The sequence below is a fragment of the Camelus dromedarius genome, chromosome 5, assembly GCF_036321535.1.
Source record: "Camelus dromedarius isolate mCamDro1 chromosome 5, mCamDro1.pat, whole genome shotgun sequence".
Lineage (NCBI taxonomy): Eukaryota > Metazoa > Chordata > Mammalia > Artiodactyla > Camelidae > Camelus > Camelus dromedarius.
The window spans coordinates 11368876-11392571 of NC_087440.1; the positions used below are offsets into that span (position 1 = coordinate 11368876).

General features: G+C 36.7%; 1 protein-coding gene across 5 annotated transcripts in view; it reads left to right on the forward strand.

The window, feature by feature from the left end:
- Nucleotides 1-23696, forward strand: part of CCPG1 (cell cycle progression 1) — a 46875-nt gene that overhangs the window by 4707 nt on the left and 18472 nt on the right. For 3 of the 5 annotated variants that reach the window (XM_064485576.1, XM_031453004.2, XM_064485577.1), the window contains exons 2-7: nt 12434-12502; nt 16580-16700; nt 17947-18023; nt 18859-19063; nt 21101-21196; nt 22992-23243. In XM_064485576.1, the coding sequence (XP_064341646.1) occupies nt 12443-12502; nt 16580-16700; nt 17947-18023; nt 18859-19063; nt 21101-21196; nt 22992-23243 (811 nt within the window). In that variant the 5' untranslated portion in view covers nt 12434-12442. Of the gene's footprint in view, nt 1-10160; nt 10311-12433; nt 12503-16579; nt 16701-17946; nt 18024-18858; nt 19064-21100; nt 21197-22991; nt 23244-23696 lie in introns of all 5 variants that reach the window. The other 2 variants (XM_064485575.1, XM_031453007.2) reach the window with 2 other exon arrangements.

Here is a 23696-nt window from a genome sequence, read left to right on the forward strand (position 1 = left end):
CTTTTAGGTGGCGGCAAAAAGGGATGTTTTTATCTTCAAATAAAGCAGTGGTTGCTGCTGTTTCCCAATTTGAAGGATGTAACATCACAGAGTTACTTGTGAAGAAACTGTGTATTGACTCACTTCTTGCAGAATTTGTTTTCAAGGTCAAAACGTTAAATCTGCTGTATATGACAAGATTGCTGCCTCTTTCTGAGCATTGCTACTCTAATTGGAGATTTTTTCCCCCCAGATAGCTATCTTTAGCAGTAGAGTTCAGTGTGTAAATGAAAGTCCACTCCATTAGAACTAGGAAAGCCTGCTCGCTCTGGAGAGGTTCTTTGCTACCACTTGCAAGATGGGTATAACCAAGAGGCAGGACAGCCATTGGACCCACACTTTGATGCGGTAATGACTGCACTGTGGACTCTTCGAAGCCCTGGCTTGTGCTCTCTTTTCTGTGGCATCAGTTTTCCACAGTAAACTTTTGGTACCTCAGATATAAACATTCTAATATGATTCCCTTAAAGAGACAATCATCCAGAAGATACTTGGATTTGTGTCAGTCATTCATTTATTTAAAATTGGGTTTATCTTTTCATTTTAAAAAAATGTTTATTTTTTTCCTGCTGTTTATGAAGGTCATAAATAGCTCACTGAAAATTTAGCAGACATGTTACATGTAATTTTAGTCTTTTTTGACAGATACTCTTTAAAATTTTGATATATTGCATATAGATTAATATAAATAGGGTTTTATTATGCACATTATTTTCTGACTTGCTTTTTTCACAGAATATATTATTGATACCTTTCTGTGTCAGGACATGTTGATCTACTTTAATTTTTTAAATTGTTGGATTAATTGTAGATATTACAAATTTTAATTTTAATAAATTCACTCTTGGTAGACATTTCACTTTCTAGTTTTTATGTTATAAAAACTGTTCCATCAACCATTCTCACACACATATATACGTATTTTCCTACTCATGTGAGTATTTCTATCAGATAAATTCCTAGGAAGGAAATGGATAGGAAATGAAAGAGAGTTGATAGGTCACAGGGTACATGCCTATAAAATTTTGTTATTATGAAATTACTCAAAGGATAATACCCATATACACTTCCACTGTTTCTAGTGCCTATTTTTCTGTATCTAACCTATTAACCTGTTTAATCTTTGTTGATCGTTTAGACAGTAAAATAATCTTGTTTCTCTTTGTCAGTCTTTGGTAGTAAGGTTGAGCATTTTTTTCTTATAAACCATTTTAATGTCTTTTATAAATTGCTTACTCATATTCCTTGTTATATTTTCTATTCAATGTTTTAACCTTTTTCTTATTGATTTGTTGGTGTACTTTAAATGTTTTGAAAACTCTTATATATGTTACATAGGTATTCTCAGTATATCATTCTCATATGACTTGCAAACGGGTTTATGATTTTTGTATGAAAAAAACTTTTCCTTTATGATTTTCAGGTTTTGTATAAAGCTTAGAAAAAGATTATCTTTGCCTCAGGATTGTAAACTTTTCCTTTTGTTTGAGGGTATATTTTGTGGTCTTATTTTGTATATTTAAATCTCAGCCATATTTTTACTAGGTGGTCTTAAAGTTTTATGAAGCCTTATATTAGTGGAAATCTTTCACATGGCCAACAAGAGAGATGACATCAAACTGAAAGTCTTTTGCAACACCATATTTATGAAGTTTAATGGAGATTGATTACTGAGTGATGCAATTTGGCAAAAAATGGATTTTTTTTTTTTCCCTTTGGGAAGCAGGAGAGAGAAAACAGTGACATTTACTTTCTTTTTTTATTTCAGAAGCATTTTATGTGAAAGTGACTCTTATCTTTCTGCATCTCTTTCATCCTCTTCCTTTCACACCAACCATAGGAAGCTTTTGTGCTGTTTTGAGCAGCCAGAATGGCAGCCAGCACTTTTGTTTCATATTCAGAATTGCCTGTCAGATCTTCTGTCTTTTGATGCTATTTGGAAAACAGCTTAGTTTGGCGTGTGCTTGGTGAAAATATTTTGTAGCATTTATCTGCTGTAACAGTTAAAAGCCATACAGAAACTTAGTGTTCTTCAAATAAAGGGTTTACTTGACCGTTCTAGCCAATAAGCCTTGGAATTGACTGCCCTACTTTTGTTTCCCACAGCACAAAGGCCTGATGAGTACTAGGCACGCCTAGGCTAGGCTTATTTATTGCCAGAGTTTGGGGACTGAAATAAGATTGACATTATAGATGTTTAAAAAAAAAAAAATATATATATATATATATATATAGAAACTGAGCCTTCACTTAAGATGAGACTATTTGGAAAAAAGAAAGCAACACAGTGGAAGGTTCTTCCCTCCCACAGTGAACAGGATTGAAGACCCTTTAGTTCCCCAAAGAGACATATTTCTCTCCATTTACCTCCAGAAGTATTTATGTCACAGTACTGTTTAAAATGTGAATTTGTGCCAAATTATAAAGCATAGTGTAATAGTATTAGTTAGTAACAGTTTTAGATGCTTAATTACTTAGACAGTGAAAGTCTTAGATGACTTTTTTCTACATCATTATTTTTCATTGTGATAAAAACCCATAAATAACCTAAGCATCCATTATTAGGGGAATGAACTATAATAAAGCTAACAGTATATTATATAGTCATCAAAGTCATTTTTGAATAATTTAAAAAAATTGTTAAACAGCACAGTAGGAAGACTTAAGGAACTGGTTGATCCCACTGCCTACGTATATAAAATTGGAAGGATATATCCCAGAAGCGTTTAAATCAAATTTGCAGCAAATGTAGACTGCAGTCCTGCTATTGAGGAAGACTTTCTCTGCCCATGCTTTTTGTTGTTGTGTACATACTCATTCATTTTGACTAAAATGCCCTCCCCGCTCTTAATCTGCACATTTTACTTCTGTGTGTACTAACCTTGCATGTTGCCTAATCCTCAAAACCTGTTTTGAGCCCTAAAGGTTAATAACCAAAAGAATCTAGAGCATTGTTATGTAGTTGGTGTTCAGTAAATATTTGATGAATGAATGTAAATAAATGAATGCCAGAAGGGTTGAAGCAGTTTATAGAGGTAGATAAAATTGCAGCAAGGTAACAGAAGTAGAAAAATGAGATAAAGGGAACACAGGTAGGAGTTATGAAATGGACCACAAATGAAGGTATTTCTCTCAGATTATACACTATAAGAGCTTAAACTCTTAGTAAGGCTGGGTATTAAGAAGAAAAACTCTTCAATTACCTTAGCCAACTTCTCAGGATAAGCTCAGTTATTCTAACAGTACCATCAGAAAGAAAGAAATTTCTGCTGATGATTCTTACAGAGAAGATGCTTGAAAATGTGTCTGCCTTGTGCTTAACAACGTTTCAATAAGAGGATGATTCCAATAGGTTTTTTGTTTGTTTTTTTTTTTTAATTTGCTGATTTGTTAACATGGTAGATCAGACATCACAACAAAGAAAAATTTAGGTTGAGGGTAAGGTTAGGCATGGTACTTTTATGGGAACTGTCTGTGCTACACAATTGAAGGGTCAAGTGCCTTTGTGTAGATGTGAACTAGACTTCAGTACCTTTAATGCTATATTGAGATCACCTTCAGTAGTACATCAGGGAGGCCGGTCTCCCGATAGACACACAAGAGCATCACTGTCTGACTGCTGAAAGTAAGACGAAGTAGTACATAGGTGCCAGCTGGAGACTTTCCTCTTGCTTGATGGATTGTTAGGCTTTGGTCAGAGGTCTTTTAAGAGTGAGAAGTACACTAATGGGCCACACCACTAGGGTAGTGTGGCATTGGGCATCATCAGATTTTCCTTCCTTGCTACTGGAGACTTTTTAATAGGAAACTGAAGTGAGCAACTACTTGCCACACATAGCTATGGGTGAAATTGTTAGGCAATAGTGGATTTCTTAAGCTTTTCTGTTTCAACCCCTTCGTTGTGGTGGTTGCTGATTTTTAGCGTCCCTAGATCCCTTTTGAAAATAGGCAGGAATAAAAACATCTGTGATTGTGGTATGTTTGAGGCAAGCTTAAGGGTGGGGCTAGACCTGAAATTAGACCTGAAGTTCATTACTATTTATGTTTAGTTCCTAATCTGAGTAAATGCTTGTATGTCCTTTTCTGTAGATAAAATAGAATATTAAATGATTAAAGTTGAGAGTTTATTATGTATGTATTATATGACTTCTTCTGACTAGTAGAGAACAGTTAAATTTTTTATGCTGTTATAAAGACATTAAAAGTAAAATTGGAGCTCCTTACCAAAGCTTTGAACTTAATACTAATTAGTAAAGTAGCTCATGGAAAAAAGTAATGGAAGCTCCCATTAGGCTAGTTATGCTAAGAAGTAAGAAGTAAATGCTGTGTACATTCAGGGGAAGGCTAGAAATCTGAAGAAAGGAAGGAGGAAAGCATTCCAGAAAGTGTGGCTTGAGTAAGTGGAGACATGGAGGTAGGGCCGTCCTCCTATACTTGTAGCAAGTAGATTACTTTGATCAGGTGAGATAGTTCTGTAGGAGAGAACTAATCGATTGCAAGCTAGGTTAAAGCCAGATGGTGGAAGCATTTGGATGTCACTCTGAGGAGTTTGACTTTATTGTACAGAATACTTATTCTCAACATCATAGGGGACTTTTGAGTGGGAAGTAAAAAAATCCTAGCACTTGGACTAAGTATTGTATGTAACCTGCAATCAATTTCATTGTTGCCTGTATGTAAGTGTTAGTTAGCATCATTGTGTGTGTTTAGGGAGGGGCCAAGGAAAGAGTTGAAAAATGGCACTGTAGAAAGTGAGGCGTCCCATAGTAATTAAAACAGCATCATTGTTTTGGTGCTGGAATATAGATCATTGAAACTGAATAGAGACTATAGAAACTGATTCATAAAAGTATGGGACTTAATGTGACAAAAAGTGGCATTTTAAATCATAGGAAAAGTATGGAGTATTTAATAATTGACATAATTTCTGCCTCACACTAAGAGGGAAACAAATCTGGATGCATAGATTAAATAGCTGAATGTAAAAACCAAAATTCTGAAAAAGTATTAGTAGAAAATAGAATAATTTACAATTTTGGGAGTAGGAAAGACTTCTAAAGCAAAATGTAAAATGTAGATGGTATAAAAGACACCCAATTCTCCATCCTCAACATTTGACTGGATAAAGTTTAAAAACATATCTATGATAAAAAAAAAAGCCCAGAAAAAAAACATATCTATGATAGAAGATTTTTTTTAAGTTGAAGCATGCTAGAAAAATATATTTGCAGTAGATAAAGCAGTGAATTCATTCATGACCCAGTTTAAAAGAATTTCTGAAAATCAGCAAAGGTAGCCCAGTCGGAAAGTGAACATAGGAACATCAGAGAATTCACAGAAAATAAAATAAGGATAGCCAGTAAACAGGAAAAGATGCACAACCCCCCTAAGTCTTGGGAAGAACATACTAAAATAGGGAGTTTTTTTGTTTTTCTTTCTTGATTTTTTGTTTTGGCTCATGGCATGATCAGAAGTTAAAGATGGTTGTTACTTTGTTGATGAGATTGTGGAGAAATAGGTAACCTCATGTTGGTGGGAGGCCTCCCTTAACAACCTTACTTAAAATACTAGTACCACCCCTACTCCCTGCATTCAGTTTTCCCCCTTGCTTTATGTTTCTCCACAGTACTCACCAGCAACTGAATTACTACATATCCTGCTTGTTTATATCTGTAGGGTTGTTCTTGGACCAAATATATAATATAAAGGACATCTTGAATGTTTTTATTAGTTGGGATCTTGGATCCTCTTTCCTTTCTCCAACTAACTCAAATGCAGGCATTTTCATATCCTTTGGGGGAGATAAAAGTTCCAGAGCCTTTGAAAAGCATTATAGAAATAGGTTCTTGAAAGCTGTCTAGCCTGACTGACTCATCTTTGATCACCTTTACAGTGCAGCAGCATTTTGGGGACTTTTGCTCACAGCCCATTGGTTCGCTTACGTTGGAATTGTAGACGTGTGGGAGAACAATGCCCCCATTCTTCTCCATCATGTCCAATTCTAGAAGATACAACAACAGAAACCTTACCCTCTGCATAGTAAAAATGTAGCTACTCAGGAACGATGAGGGGCACCATATCAGGTAACAGTCACTCCAGTTGTACTTTGTGAGGTAAAATTAAATAGTTGCTGTGTTATTAGTTTTGACAGCTGTGACCTAAAGTGTTTTAAATTATGTTTTAAGCCCCAAACTTTCTCTTAATTCAGTCTTCAGCTACCTACTAGATATTTCTACTTGGAAGTGATAATAGCTGTCTCAAATACGATATGCCCTCAACCCAATTATCAATTTTCCTTTCATAATCGGCTGTTTTTGAAGTCTTCCTGTCTCAATGGCCATGCTACTCTTCTATTTGTTTAGGACAGGGATTATGCCTCATACCTGATATTTAGTACATCAGGAAGTCCCGTTGGCTATACCTTGAAGATGTATGGATAATTTGTCCACTTCTCACTGTCTTTGCCACCATCCTGGTCCAAATTACCATCATCTCACCTGGATTATTATAGTAGCTTTGCAAATGGTCTTCTGCCTTTGTTCCCTCACAGTGCTGTCTCAGTACGGCAGTCAGTGTGATCTTTCTTAATCCTTTCCTCAAAATTCTTCTGTGACTTTTAGTTTCACTTAAGTATAAAAGGTCTTAGGATCTATAAGGCCTTCATTTGTCTCCCTCTCCATTCTCTCTCTGTCCTCACCTCTTCCCACGTTCCTGCTGGGCCACTGCTCTCTGACTACACAGCCTCCTTGTTGTTTCTCAGAGATAGGGGCTTGGTTCCAACTTTGTACCTACCTTTCCTTTGGTCTGAAAAACTGTCCCCTGAGTTAACTGCACAGTAATTCGCTCACCCATTCAAATCTTTGCTTACGTGTACCTTCTTGAGGAAGCTTTTGCTGATCATCTTTTTAGAATTAAGCTCCTCCAACCCAGCAATTTCTATTCTCTTTTCCCAGGCTTTCTCCATAGTAGGAAATAATACCATCAAATACACCATATACTCTACCTGTTTATGTTGTTTATTGGATGACTCCAGTGTGAAAGATGAAATGCACAAGACAGTTGATGATTTTTAATTCAGAGTATTGCAGTAGGGAAAGTTCATTCATGAATATCTCAAAGAGGAAGAAAACCAAGGAGTTTTATAGAGGCAGGTAAACAAGGGACTCAGGATGGGTGGAAGTGAGTCTTAGGATTTTGTGAGAACAGGTTGGTCCTTTCACAGTTAGCTATTTGTCCCAACACAAAACAGAATAGGGAAATTTCTCAATCTTCCTTGCTTTCCTGGAGCACAGGGCTCAGATAAAGTTCAACATAATCAATTACCGATAGAATTTAAGCCCCAGCCCCAAGACTCTAATGTGTTTTGTACATTGGTATATTTTCAGTACCTCGCATGTGCTAAGAGCTCAGTAAATATTGAATGAAAGATGGATAAAGGGATGAATTTAAAAATGGTATTAACTGTAGGCCTCCTGTTTGCTGAAGAGTGTGATCATACTTGTGTGGTACAGTCCTTCTACCATAAGTAGCTTTGTTAATGAAATGTGAGAATCCATGCACTAAATTTACATCCTAATATGACCATGTGCCAAATTCTGTATTGAAACCATATGTTTATAATACTTAGTGTCAAATTCTCTTCCATAGAATTCTACAAATTAAATCTTACACGTTGTGAAGAAATGTTCTATAGGGTTTCTTACGAAGTGAGAGTCAATTTAAATGATTTATCTCCATTCTGAAAGCTCTTATAGGAGATTTTTGTTTTGTTTTGTTTTGTTTTGTTTTGAGTGAAAGTAGATTTGTTTAGAATGATGTGCACTCCATAGATAGAGTATGGGCCATCTCAGAATATGAGGGAGTAAGAGAGGCCAGGAGTTTGGATTTTATCTTGAAGGCAGTGGAGACCAGTTTTAAGTGATTAAGTGATGAAGTGGTCAGATTTATGTTTTAGGATAAACTTAGTATGGGCAGCCCGGTGAAGAAGTGACTGGAGGGGAATTTGAAATTGCAAGCAGAGGTCTGTTAAAGAGCTGTCACAGTAATTGAAGTGGGAAAGGATGAAGTTGGGCTTGGGTCTTGGGGTCAAGGCGAAGTTTAAGTTATCCCAAATGTAGTTATCCTAAATCTAGGATTTTTGACCTCATGTCTGGTGACTTTTGCTTGCAGCCATATTATTTTTGGCTAATGCTAGTCTGTGAGATACCAAAAATAGAAAGTGCAGCAGGAAGATGATCTTAGTTTTGTAGATACTGTATTTGAAATGCCTGAGAAACCTACTGTTGCCAAAAGATCAGCCCCCGTCCCTGACAAACCAAATTGAAACTCAGAGACAGGGTCTTGGAGCTTAGAAGAAAAGAGGCAGCTTTATTACTTTGCTGGGCAAAGGGGACTCAAAACAGGCTAGTGCCTTCAAAACTGTGAACCACCTACAGGGTGGGGTGGGGTGGGGTGATTATATAGCCATAGCTCAAACAATAAAGCATCGGTAATGATCAACAGAATCATTTTCTTGTCATAAGACTTAAGAGTGGTGTCATGATGCCTCCAGGCGACCAATTCTTTATAAGTTTGTTGCCACTTTTTCCATCTCTTTATCTCGTTAAGTGTCCAAGGTGTGGTCTTCTTGGTATTGAGCCTGTTTTGTAAGGTTACAGTTCCATGACTTTCTCCCTGCAGAACAACTCAGAAACCAAGTATGATTATTACTTTTGATTACTGGAATAAAGCAGAAACAGTAAAATTAATAGCTTTAACAACGGGCCTGGAGCTGTGAGTAGCAACTGGTCAGTCAGTTTTTAGGGCAAGCATAAGAATAAGCAATCTGTTAGCCTAAATGTGGCCATTTTATTAATCCTCCTTCACTATGAGTGGTCATCCAAAAGGCAGTCGGGAAATGTGACTCGAGATTTGGGTAAAGGAACTACCCTGAGGAATAAAAGAAAGCTGAGTTTAGAAAAGAGCTTCAAGTTGATCATCTTCATAAAGTCCTCTTACCTTTGTAACTTTGTATGATTGTGCCTTTGTAACTTTCCCATAAAGTCTGCTTAGTTCTAAGTTATTATTAGTAAAGCCCTCAAAGTGGGACAGGTTTAGACATTTACCTGTGGCCAAAATAATGGGGAGAGGAATCTCATGAGTTCCTCTAGAATTTTCAGCTCCTTGAGGAACAATGTATAAGTGTCACTAACTGCATCATGACCCAGAAATGTTACCTTTTTTCTTTATTGAATGTGTTAACAGGCAAGTAAACAAGCAATTATAGCACAGTGTTCTAAGTAGTAGAATGGTCAGGGAGTGGTTCACAAAGAAGGTGATGCCTTAGTTGAGATGGGAAGGGTGGGCACAGGAGTTTGGGTGGAGGTAACGGGGTGGGGAACTGAGATCAGAATATTCAAAGCACTAAAGTTAAGAGAAAGCCAAACTTTTTAGGGGAATTGAAAAGGTAGAGGGAAAAGGGAGGGAACTGAGCAAGAGAGGATTAGATGCTAGAGACAAAACACTCGATATTTATGGCTTGTGGGTATTCTCCTGAAGACAGTACTAAAAAATCTTAACATTTTTAAGGAGTGAGAAATAATACTATCATTTTAGGAAGATAACTGGGTGTAGTGAGTAGGTTCAAACACAGTGGCAGCTTTCAGAGACAGTGTGTCTAGGTTGGGGCTCAGAAATTTACTTTTTAAAATCTTGCTTTAATTGCTGTGCATGCACCCAGCTTTTTGAAAACAGCTGATTTAAGAGAGTTCTGTAGTAGGGCTGTGAATTTTGCTTATCCAAACTGTTACAGTGGTGTTACGGTCAATCTTTTTTCCCTCATTTGGGCTAGATGTCAAGCTTGTTCTTCGTCTAGGACAAGTAAACAAAGAATTAAACTTAGATCTGATTAAAGTGGGCTCCTATATTTGAGGAATATTTCAGATATGCTAAAGTCCCAGTTTAGCAATGTATGTAACTTTTTTTTGAAATGTTGTCTGTGTTTATTTCATTGCCTGAGCAATTAGAGTTTTAGAAAACAAAAGCTAGAATTTGTCTCTTTAAAAGAACTGTTTTAAGTGGAAATTACCTAGATAAGGGTAGGAGATAGATACACATTAAATATCCCTGACTGGGTCTTGCAGCCCAGGAAGTTTGGAAGGTTGTTAAGAAGATGAAACACTGGTAAATCCGGAGGGAGCTGTGTGTGAGATGGAGCCGCAGCACTGAGAATGTGGGCTACTGGAGAAGGCTGAGAGCCGAGGTCTTGCAAGGGGGAGAAGAGCTTTCACATGGTAAAGAATGAATACATTTTTAGACTTCAGCCAATTTTCGTAATCTCAAAGCCTTACCTACTTTTTGTTCTATATAGAATGGTTTCTCCAATTACCCAGCCACTTAAACCAGAATACCCTATGCTTTCTCCCTTCTATATTTGGTTATTCAATCCTTTAAAAATCTTTCCTGTCTTCTCAAATTTCTCCTAACTCCTCCCCATCCTCTTTACCCTCTCCCCCTCAATACTAGTTAAATTTAGGTGCTCATCTTTTTCACAGAATATTGCATTGTATCCCACAAGTATAGAGCCCGTTAGTTGCTTCCTTATTTTAATTTGTGCTCTTTTAAAGATTCTGATTTTCAGGTATCTCATTTTTTAATGCTTTACTCATACTAGATTAATCACCTTTCTTACAGCTTTCTTATTCTTTATTTTTTTTCTGCTTTTGTTTCCATTACCTCTTGGGAAATCCTTCCAGTATCATATCCACCCCCCCAGCCCAGTAATGAGGAACTAGAACTTTATTTATTTATTTTTTTGTAGTATCTCTCAATCTAAAAAATTCGGCAACTAATTCAGTTAAAAAAACATGCTGTCTAGCATGTCTAAAAACATGACAGCCTCATCTATAAAGCCTTCTCAGACCATTCTCCTTTCCTCCTGCGAAGTTTATTGCTCAGTCTTTGTGTAGTCTCATATATCCACCCAGAACTTTCAGACTGTTATCAAACAATTCAAATACAGATAGTGACATATCAGAGTTTTTTTTTTACACTCATAAAAACTGGTTTGATGAGAAGTTGGGCTTTATGTAGTCAGTTTAAATAAGGAATACTGAAATAAAATTGCTAAGCTATAAAATTGGTTAATATCCTAGAGGGTATTTAAACTGTAGCCTTTGGGATAGTATTCTCTACTGGACAGAAAAAAATTTTTTTATTTCACTGTTATTTTTTTTGTTTTGTTTTGTTTTGTACAAATTTACCTTTAAATTTATGGAGTTAGAAACTGCCTGGTTCCTATAATCAGTTATAAATAGGAAATCAAACAATCAAATGACCTGAGGTGAACTTATAAAATGTTCTAGCATGACATTAAAAGTCACACAGTCATCTTTATGTTAGATTTTGAGTAATTTGTCTGAAAACATGCTAAGTTTTATACTGTTTGTGACCAGCCACCTCTTTGTATCTTCTCTTTTTAAAATATTAATTTACAAGAGTTTCCAGAATGACTAATGGAAAGTTCAAATGTATATTTTTTGCCAGTTCTCATTTGTGCACTGGTTCCATATCTAATTGTCTGCAGTGGAATTCTGTTAGAACACTAACCATCAACTTGAATATAAGGGGTTTTGAGTAAATTCGCAGTAATAGAAGCACTTGTAAGACTTACTTGCATAGAATGAAGTCAGTAAGATACTATTTACTTTAATGAGCTTGGTTTTGAAGTTTAAATAGGAGTTTCAGATAGGGTAGAATGAACCAGGCAGAGTGACCAATGTGTGCTGGCTGAGGACGTGAGCCTGTCTAGGTAGTAGCCAATGACCACACGTTTCTAACCAGCTTCTGGTCTTTTTCTTCCCCTGTTTTAATCTAAGTGAAGTATTACCGACTTTATTTTCCTAAAAACCGTTTGATCGTGTTCCTCCCCTGCTTGAAAATATGTTTCATGTTGACAACACAGTAGACTTAATTTTGCTTGGTCTTGGAACTCTTCCATTTTCCCCACGTGGTTTCTTCAGCCATCATTTTCCCACCACATTGAAGACATAGGCTCTTGCTCTCTGTTTCCCATTCATCATTTTCTCAACTGTTGACTTCCTCACAAATTGTTCTCTTTTCTTTCTGGTTCTGCTTGGCCAAATCCTGTATTTTCTTTCATACCCAGCTTGCTTTTTCATTCCAACAATATGACTGTCTAGACTATTCTGGCTCAGGGAGATCTCATCTTAAGAGTCTGGTTGTATTTGTTCATACAGGTGTGCAAGCATGTCCTGTATGGTAAGTCTCTGGGTGGGTTGTCTCCATTTCACCTGGACGGCAGTAAGCCACTTCTTGTACTTGGGTCATATATAGTGCTTCCTATAGAATTTTTAAAAAGTGTGTCCCACATGTAAATATGTTTTTGTATTTGTAGACCTGAAAAATGTCTGAAAATTCCAGTGACAGTGACTCATCTTGTGGTTGGACTGTCATCAATCATGAGGTATGCTATTTAATGCTTTTTATAAGGCAGTTTATAATATTACAGTTTTAACAGTGATGTAAACTGGATTCACTGAGGCCAGTATTTTTCTACATTTAAGCTTGAGTTTCCATTGTCTGTAGCTTGGACATTTTCTCCCCCACATTACACTTCACTGCTGAAAATACTTCATGAGCCAGCATCTTCCACATTATTATTCATTGCTTTGCTCAGCTTTGAGACATTAGGCAAATATTGAGGGTTTATTGTTGATCAGGCCTTGTGCTTTACTTACTTTCTCATATGATTTTAAACAACCTTCTGTGATATAGATTGTTTTCATTCATACTTATTTCATAGTTGAGAAAACCCAAAACTTAGGTTAAGTAATTTAATTTGACCGACATATAACGAAAAAATATCAGAGCCTACATTTAAACAGATTAGAAAGGAGCATGGAGAACATGTGTTCCACCTGTGTTATGTTACGTTATATTATTGCAGAACCTGACAGGAAAAGGACTATGGCTAGAACTCTGTCAGAAAATGAATTTCATTATAGAACTATGATGTCACATAACTGATATGTAAGAAACAATTTATTTTCTCACACTAGTAATACATGTTAATTATAGAAAAATAAAACTGATGAATAGAAGCAATAAGGTAAAAACCCTCTATGTCTTTTTAAAGTTTTAATGAATTTATCTATAGTTTTCTTGTTTGTTTTTAGGATCTCTTAAGCTTCACTTGTTTTCCTTCATCAGTAAAAATTTTAAATGGTATTTTTTACAATTACTTTGGTAATTTAAGGTTTAGACCATTGGTTAGTCATGTCTTCTAGAAAATATCCCATTAACAAACAGGATTGCTTTTCCTGCAAGAAAGTTTCAAAATTTAACAGCAGCTATACCAGTTGAGATTGATGTGGGGTTTTTTTTTTTTCATTTTTTTTTGTAGTAAGTAACTTCTATTTTTAACCTGTTTTTCTCCAAAGCTTAGATCAGCTCTAATAGCAACAACTTCTTCAAGGGTAATTAACAGTACAGGAGCAGGGCAGCTGTGGAGTCTGCAGTATGAAGTGAGATGGCAAACCTCTCTGGCACTTAGCCGAGTGTGTCATTTGGGTGTTCTGTATTAGAGATGCCTTGTCACAGAGTTGATCATGTTTGTACTTTTATCCCTCTTACCTCATTGTCTAGTTATCAGGTTCTACTCTTTCTTGCTAATATCTCTTGCATGGATTTGCTTTTCCTTTCCCATTGCTGCCATTCAGAACTGGTCTCCCTTATAGTTCACAACTCACACCTAACCTGGTGTCTCCTACTAGCATTTTCTTGCCACCTTAGGCAATGTCAAAGTCTTATATTCTCTTTAGGACTCAACTCAGAACCCACTCCTTTAATGACTTCTCTTCATTTTTGCTGTTTTGAGTTATGTGTATCAGGAGAACTCAGACATTTTGATTTCATGGGCCAATAAATTATAGGAAAAATTGAAGGAGGAGCCTGGAGTCAGAAACATTAGTGACTAAGCTAGTTATGATGAGGGGAAAACTCCCTAAGATCCACTATTTTATTAAAGAAAAGACAGTCTGACATCAAAGTGGGAAGGCCAACCTTGGAAGAAAAAAGAATAGTCTAAAATTTGATAAGAAAAGTTTACTCCATTAATCTGATAGGTTCATTTTAATTCTTGCCCTTAACCTTTTTTAGTTTTATAGTGGCATAAGTAGTTATTTGCTTGTGGCTGTTCTCTGAATAGGCTGTGAAATTGAATTTTAGATTTGAAATTTTTATACCCAGTGACACCTAGTGAAGTGCCTTACCTAGAGTAGTTCCATAAATGTTGAGTAGAAGCAAATTAATAGAAATAGCTAAGTCTAGAAACTTAGCCTCTGTAATCCTCTCGAAGGGGGGCTTCAAGATGACAGGCTACAAGGACGCGGAGCTCACCCTCTCCCACGAACATCAAAAATGCTTCTCCGTGTGGGACAGTTCTCACAGAATACCTGCTGAACTCTGGCAGATCTTATACAACTGGAGCTACAGGAAAAATCTCCATGTAAACGGGTAGTAAAAAAAAAAAAGAACCAGAATTGGAACAGGACCTGTGCCCCGCCCAGGAGGGAGCAGTGAAAGAGGAAGAGTCCCCTCACCCTGGGGAGCCTGTCACCAGTGGGGAGATCAGCTGGGACAGAAGGGGAGCCTCCAGGCTTGGAGGAGAGTGCAGCAGCCTCTTGGCAGCAGATGGAACAGAGAAACCAGCATAGAGGGTCATGATGCCCCAGCCTGAGACACGAGCTCGCTGGTGCGTGCCAGGACTGGGTGCTGAAGCTCGGGCTTCAGAGGACAGACCCGGGGAGAGGACTGGGGTTGGCTGCCCCAAGACAGCCTGCAGGGACTAGAGTGGACTATGGGCTTAAACTGGGAGTATGTGTAAGAAAGCCCAGGTGCACCACTGAAGCCCCTTTGTTACCCCCCTCACGAAGGGAGGGGTGGGACACCACCGTAGCAGTTTCCTTCTTGGCTTGCTCTGAAATGGGGTAGTCGCTGGCAGGTTGCCCCCAGGCAGAGATGGGTTGAAATTTGGGCTGAGTCCCAGGTAGCTTTGACAGATTTATCCCCAGTGCCTTTGTAAACTCAGTTCCTGCAGGACATCTGAGCAGAATACTGGTGCATGGCTGGGGCAGGTCCAGCATGGCTGGGGTCTGGGCTGACTCTGTAGCCCATGAGGGGTCCAGGTGTGTGACTATGCATTGATTACGTAGTCCTCACTCTATGAGCACAGTACATGAGGGACACCAGGAGAGGCTGCCTATGTTCCCATGGCTGAGGCGGGGCCGAGGGCAGTGCCAACAACAGTCTACTTTGTGAGCCTGCACAGCCGGTGACAGGTGACACCACAGAGAGCACTTCCTAGTGGACAGCTCCTGCAAAGGAATACTCAGTGGTCCCTCTCCCAGCAGAAGTGCTCCAGTCCCACCTACCACACACTGCAGCTCAGAAACAGATCTGGGGGCTTCTGCTCTAACAGCTGAGGAGCAGACTCTGCCCCTACCAGGGCTGTGACAACCACAGAGCAGTGAGGAGGCCACACTCAACATCCATTGCAGGCTCTGCTCACCAGACCACCAACCACATCCCCATCAAGGGGATAACAGCCAGCACACACAGAGGAAAGACATGGCCACCATCCATACTAAAAACAGCCCTTGCAACAAAAATATTTAGAGGCACACAGGCTACACAGGGAGACTTCCACATAAAAACAACCCTTCAAGACCGCAGTAGATAACTGTTACTCCTAAATTCATACAGTCAGAGAAATAGAAGTAAAATGAAGAAGCAGAGGAGCCACTCCCAATTAAAAGAACAAGAGAAATCTTCTGAAAGAACAAACAATGAAATAGACTTCCAACAGTGTACCAGAACTTGAGTTCAGAAAGGAGATAATAAAAATACTGAAGGGATTAAGAGAGGCTACTAATAGAAATGCAGATTACTCTAAAAAGAAACTATAAACTATAAAGAGGATCCAGTTAAAATCAGAAAACTCAATTCCTGAGATGAAAGCCAAACTAAAGACAATAGCAGACTAAACAATGCAGAAGAATGAATAAGTTATCTGGAAGATAGAATAATGAAATCACCCAATCAGAACAGCAGACAGATAACAAATGAAAAAAAAAATAAAAGCAGTATAAGAGACCCCTGGGATAATATAAAATGTGACAATCTACACATAACAGGGGTCCCAGAAGGAGAAGAAAAAGAAAAGGGGATTGGAAACATATTTGAAGAAATTGTGGTTGAAAACTTCCCAGAACTAAAGAAGGAAACAAGTATTATCCAGATGCAAAAACTTACCTTCTGGGACTCAGATTTACTTAGAGCCTTTAGCTTTTGGACTGACTTTTAGAATCCAAACCTTTGGCTCCTTCTGTTTCCCTCCCATAGGTTTTATGGAATAAATTGAACAAAAGATAGTCGGAATAGATAGCAGCATCTGACTTTTAATAATGGGAACATCTGCATGTGGTCAGATCCAGCTCTGAGCAGCTGATAGACAAATAACTGATTACCGCTTTTCCCCTAGGGGTCTGATATAGAGGTGGTGAATTCTGAACATGGTACAGCCGGTGACAGCTGTGAGCTCAACCCAGAATGTTCATCTTTATCACAAGAGGAGCTGCAGGTACTGCAGTTAGAGCAGGGAGGTAAGATGTAAAGAAGTCTTTTTTTTTTTAATAGGATGTGTGAGTGACAATATGAATCTTGCCTTCTTTCTAGGTGGGCAGCCTTTTTGGCTAGTCTAAATGATCAGGTCACCAAAAGACTAAAATTCTAGTGTGGATTAGGTGGGCAGGCCTACAGACCCCAGTGGCACCAGACTGCCCAGGCGAAAGCTAGCATCTATAGGACATACTTGGGTATCTGTACCACTCTTTGATACTACTAGTGTAACCAGTAGCTAAATATTACTAGTCTTGATTAAGACTAGGATATACAGAATTATTAATTCATTACTTATTAATTCATCACTAAACTGTCTCCAGTTACCACTTTCAGAGTACTTTTGGTTATGGGTAGTAAATGGTATTTAACTACCATATTACATTGATGTTATATATACTTCTGTGGGATTTGATGCCCACATTAATTATGTAGAGAATTAAGGAACCCAAAGAATGTGTATTCATCTTCATATTTAACTTACTTCTTAAAATTGCATTAAAATGTAAACAAAACATTTCTCCCTTAGGAGAATAAAGCAGCTATGTCAAGGCCTGAAATATAAAAGATTATACCTGTTAATCTTGTTTTCAGCCTGTGTGTTGGTTGTTATTATCATTTAAACAGTGATTCTCATCTTTCATGGGTCTGAGATCTCTTTGAGAATCTAAAAGCTATGGATGGTCTCTCCCAAGAAATGAATATATTCACACGTTAAAAAATAGTTTCCGTAGTTCTCAGGAGCCCTTGGACCCAAGTCCACCTTTGTTGATGAGTTTTCCCTCCAAATTACTGTTCTGTTAGTGACTATATAATGTATGTAAATGGAGTTTCTTTTTTTCTTTTCCTGTTATTTTGGAGTTAAATCTTTTTTGTAATTTCAGAATTGATTTTCCTTATTAATAGTAGTAGATAATGTAGATCTGTAGATCTGTAGTAGATAATGTTATACAGAGATTATGTTTATTTAGATTATAATTTTCAGTAGATTTTTGTATGAGTTCAGTTCAGTATCTAAAATTATCCCGACATTTTCCAAATAGTTATATTTGAAATACAGAGATCTTTCAGAAACAATAGAGTTGACTGTTATAATTAGCATATAATTACATGTAGTGTTTCTAAATCCACTTAAAAAATTAGGAATAGAGTTATCTGCCCATATTATAACACACACAGACTACTGAAAGCTGATGAAGTATAATTAAGTTGATCTTTGCTTCACATCAGAGAGCAGCCAAAATGGCACCATGGTGACAGAAGGAACTGCTTATCCAGCTTTGGAGGAAATGAAGTCAGCACTTGAGGTAACCTTGTGTTTTACTCTGTGGATACATGAGAAACCATATTCCTTAGAGAATACTAATTAAAGCTTCCATTTCTAGTTGTGCATTCTGTGTCTATCTGAATTATAAATAACTTCCATTGAAAACTTTGAAATTCCACAGTTTGGTCACTTTTAAGATTAAAGTTGGCTTCTATTTTAAACTCCTACCTAAGTGAGCTGTCTTTTAACTTAGAAACACAATTTTTTGGTAATGTGTTAAAGACCTATTTACTTAACCTATAATATTTTCTCTGGAAATGTGTTGCATTCTTGAATTATATTGAGAAATTAAGGGTTTATGTCTAAAATGAAGGTTAGTTTTAAGATTTGAGAACAAACTAAATCTTGTCCTTTGGCATTTTACTTGACTTCTAGATAACACTACATAGCTGGATAATCTTTACTTGGCATAGCTCTTGAAGTTTATCAGAAAATCTAATCAGTATTTTATGGGTTCCCTGATTATAGTTACACCCAAATAAACCCATAGAACTGGTGAGAAATGAATCCTCTCCTTTCTGTGGACATTGAGTAGGAAAGGTGGGTTTGTATTTTAGCTTCTGAAGCCCCAGTGGTAGATAGCAGTTTGATCAAATTATGAGAGACAGAGTTGTCAGTGGGTTTGGTGGTGTTTTCACACTAAAGGATGAGCACTGCTATTGAGGAATTAATTCTTTCCTATTGGGCAGGACTCATATCTTTTATTTTAAACCCAATTACCTTGTCACTTAAGTACTGTTATATCCTTGGAATTGCCTAGAAAATATAAGGCCCATAACTAATTGTTGAATTTGTCTCTAAAATCGATTCTTCAGGGAGAGGAAGAAAAATTACCTGAGGACAATCTCTATTTTGGAACTGTCAGTGATGACTCTGATATTGTTACCCTTGAGCCACCTAAGCTAGAAGAAATTGGAAATCAAGAAGAAGCTATAGTTGTTAAAGAAGCACAGAGTCCAGAAGAGTTTAACATGGGCTCTTCCTCTAGCAGCCAGTATACATTCTGTCAGCCAGAAACTGGTAAGAACTGTATGATGAATACATTGATAGGTGACTTAGGATTCCTGTGACCACACTTTATCTAATGGCTTGTTCTCAGACCCTGAATCTCAAGTTTTGAATATATTTGTGTATAACTCAAGAAACTTTTTTGTAAGATCGGCTGTTATGTCTAGTATTTTCTTAGACCTAGGGCCTTGAGCACAGTAATCCAAAAAATAAATACCATCTTTCATCATTAAGTAAAAGACAAAAAAAAAATAACTTTAAGGAGATTTGTTGATGTCTCAAATACTCCAAAATGCATATGACATTTTTTAGATCTTTAGGAGTGGGAGATTGAGCCATACATAAAAAAGCAGGAGCATGTTAAGATTTTTACTTACAGTGGTACAAATTTTATATTATAGAAACAGTGAAACTTCTTATTGAAGTCTTTCATATCCATCTAATTATTAGTCATTCAACAAACATTTATTGAGTGCAGCCATGTGCCAAACAGTATTTAAGGAACTGGCAATACAGCAGCATCTTATACCCTGACCTTTGGCTCTTTCACTTTAGATTGAGTTATGAAAATGTGCCTGTTGTAAGTCATATTCTTAATGCAGTTAATGCCTATTGTTCAGATGGAATCTTTTGAAGGTAAAAAGTAAGTTATTTAACTAATTCCCTTCTATAATTCTTTGCCTCAGTTTTAGGGACATATATAACATCTTTCAAGGTAATATAAATATTTAGACACAAAGTTACTATAAAATGAAAGAAACAAATCTGTAATTAACCCACAGTTATTAACCCCCAATTATAATATAGGATGAATTATGGGAGAGACACCTTGAAACACTGCTAGTGATAAGAAGCATTTCCTAATTTGATGTAAAAGCAGGAATATGTAGCTTTTTTTTGGCTATTTAAAATTAATTGATTTTTAATTTTTAAGATACACTAAGCAAAATTGACCTGAGTACATTTTTGCCCATCAAGAAAGCTCTGGACCATATTTGTGGTTTCACTGATAGACCAGAAATAGTCAGACTTCTAAGGATGTAAGAGTGAAGTTGAAGGAACCCCAAGGTGAACACAAGCGTGCTAGAGGGAAGTGGGAAAATAAGAATTTCTGATCACTCTGAGCAACTTACATATAAAGGAATATGTAATGTAGTATTTACTTCAGATAATTTTCTTAGATTTTACCATTCTGTGTTACATTTCCCAGAATCAGACAATGGAATTTCTGTTATTCCAGTTTAAGTAAATAAACCGTCAGGTAGTGGTTAAGCTGGATGTTGGTTTAATATGAGAGTATTTGTGAGCCAGGATATGTAGTCAACTTGGAGCAGGAGTATTGGAGAAAAGTCCAAGCAGCCATTTAAGAAATGATGCTACACACTGTTGATTTTTTTTTTTTTTCAGGAACTTGGATACTTCAAAACACATTATAATAGTTTTTATCTCCTTTCTGAACTTGGACTTCTTGACAATTTTACAGATTCAGTTAAGCAGAATATTTTATTAGGTTTATTTTTATCCATTGCTATCCCTCCCAAGGGAATTATTTCATGAAGAAAAAGTTTTAAAAATGTAATCAAAAGTGACATTTTGGGACTATGTTCGGAATAATATATATAAATCAATTGTCAAGATTTTTTTGTTCCCTTCTCTTAGATCATATTTTTCTTGGTTAATTTCCTGCTATCTATTGCTTACTTACTTTGTTTTTTCCTTTCCCTTTTTTTCTCCATCTTTATAGGATTTCAACTTCATTTGTTTTCTTCTCATAAATTAGATTCTTGTGGCAGTAATCTTTTTGTTGATCTAAGAATGTTTCTCACTTCCTCCATGTGACCCCCTCCTCTCCCAAGGAAGCAAAGATGGTGGTTGTAGAAAAGTTGGTATTGTGTATATGGTTTTTAAAAAGGCAGGACTGTTAGATTTTGATGGAGCACAAATAATAATGTTAAGTGGTAATTAAAATAAGTATTTTCAATTCTCTTTTTCCTTTTTATTCTTTGTAATAAAGCTTTATACATCTTTTTTCCTGTTTATTCACAAAAGAAAGGTGGTGGGAGAAGCTGTGGAAGATTCCTGAATGCATAAGGGGATGGGATGATCAGCTGAAACACCATGTTCCTAGCCAACTCGCTTTCCAAGGTGGTGTGACTAATCTGATCAGCTTTTCTAGAGCTGAGTGTGCCTAGTCACATATACTGTTGACTTAGTGCTTTAAAATAGCTATTGTAATCTGTGATACTCTGAACAGGTGTTCAAAATTGACCTTGTAATAAAGCTGGCTAAGCTTATTGCATGCCTTTGCATTGCTTGCATCTTGGACTACAGGCCAAATTAAGCTTTAGAAGAAGTTTAAAAATCAAAATATTTCAGCTATCATATGTATGGGTTAAAAAAGATGGAAGCATCAGTTAAGGATGTGAATTTAATATGGGTTCGGCTGGTTTGTTTACTTAGAATATATAATGAAGGCAATAAGTTAATGTAGCATTGAAAATGTAAGAAAATTTGATGAATAGTTTGTTTTTATATTTACCCATCTTAATAATGTCAGAAAGTCTGACTTAAGTACTCCAGCCATGATCATGAATGCCTCTGTATTATGTAATGCTTTTTTAAGTCTTCCTTTCTTTCTCTTTGTCCAAGAAATGTAACCTCACAGCTGAGGCGACGACATCTTGGGAAAACTAGTGATCAAGAGTAACCCGATAAACATGATGGGCATAAGGGTCATGACCAAAAGATCCCTCAGTGGCATCTATTTCACTAAATATTAGGAATATTCATTCATTCAGTAGTGCCTTATGTCTTTGTGTTTGTTGTTGTTAAGTGTGAAAGTTAACTGAATCCTCTGAGATCCATCTTTTAAAAGTATTGCCTAACTTAAGTCACCAGCTTTCCTGTGGCATGAGTACCCTGTCTTCTGAAGAACTGTTTTGCTTTTTAGAAGCATGAATGTTTGTTATTTTGGAGCTCTTTATATCAAACTCAAGTTCACATTCTAGCCTTACTTTTAGTGCTGCTTTTCTCTTCTTTTACCTGGCCTATGGAAATTATTACTGAGTCATCTAATCTTCTGTGTCAGCACAGTTTATTGATATATGGAATGATGTTAAGAAGAAATTAAACATTTGAAACAGCTGAAGGTGATTTTTTCCAATGGATATGCTTCCACTACTTGCGATTTCTTGTGGAATTTTTTTTCAGTTTGTTTTTCTTCATTCTTTTCATAAAGGAGCAGCATCAGTCTAGTCCTTAATATCGGAGATAGCCATTGTGTCACTTCCTCATGCTGACATATTTACTAGAGGGTAAAATTAATAACCTTCTAGTAAGAGTGGCAGTCGAAGGGAAGGGCTCATCTGACTTCTGGAAACCTGTGAAAAACTGTAGTGCTTTGAACCTTGATTGTGGGCTCATAGGATGGAAATGAAACTAGGGACTAGATACAGTTGAGGAAGCTTTTGGTAGCTATTGTCCTTTTAAGTCACAGGAACTGCTTAAATATTTCCCTGTGTTCCTTAAACAGTTGAGCTTAAATTAATTCTATTTGAAATTAAATGAAGAGGTAGAGGTTCTTTTTCCCTTCCAGAAATAATATTTGTTTGTGGCTCTCTAATAGCTGTGAAATTTTACAGGCTGTGAGGATGATTGCTCTAATGGTGTAAATTATAAGAGAGGTTAAACAAAACAAAACAAAACCAGACCCTCAGAGACACAGAATAAAGCTAACAGATTCTTATGCATCACAGTTGAAATCTTTGGCTTTATGTTGATAAACTTGAAAACTTGAGTTTTTGTATATGTTTTGTTTTTGTTCTTGGCTGTCATATGTGAAAAGGCATGTAGGGATGGCATTGATTATTCTAAATCTTATTTACTGGGAAATCTTTTATAAAATATTTAATATTTATCTACATTTTTCTTTTTAAAATAGTTTTTTCATCTCAGCCTAGTGATGATGAATCAAGTAGTGATGAAACCAGTCATCAGCCCAGTCCTGCCTTTAGACGACGCCGTGCTAGGAAGAAGACCGTTTCTAGTTCAGAATCTGAAGAAAGGCTACTTGCTGAACAAGAAACTGAACCCTCTAAGGAGTTGTGTAAACGTCAGTTCAGCAGTGGTCTCAATAAATGTGTTATACTTGCTTTGGTGATTGCAGTCAGCATGGGATTTGGACATTTCTATGGTAAGTACTTGAAAATTTGTTAGACCTAAACTGATGGCATAGTGTAGGAGTCACTTAGAAGAGTGAGGAATCCTGGGATCTGTTTTCAGTGTCATCCTTCAAGTATATGATGTTGGAAAGCTCGTAGCTATTTGAGCTATTTGAGAGTTTTCTCGTTTGGAAAATGGGGATAGTGTTGCCTATCCTACAAAGCTGTTTTTATTTAAATTTGACAGTATTTAAGAAATGTAAGGATTGTTAGCATATATAATTTTTTAAAGAAAAGATCAGAATATTAAAAATCCGAAATGCTTATGAGACAAATCATTTTAATTTAGAATCACGGTTGAACTAGTTGTACCTGTGACTTTTATTAGGATTATTTAAATTCCAGTTGAGATAGTTACATTTGAAAGGTCACAATAATTGGTGCTCCTTATTTCTGCCTTCATGTTTCATGCACACATTACATTT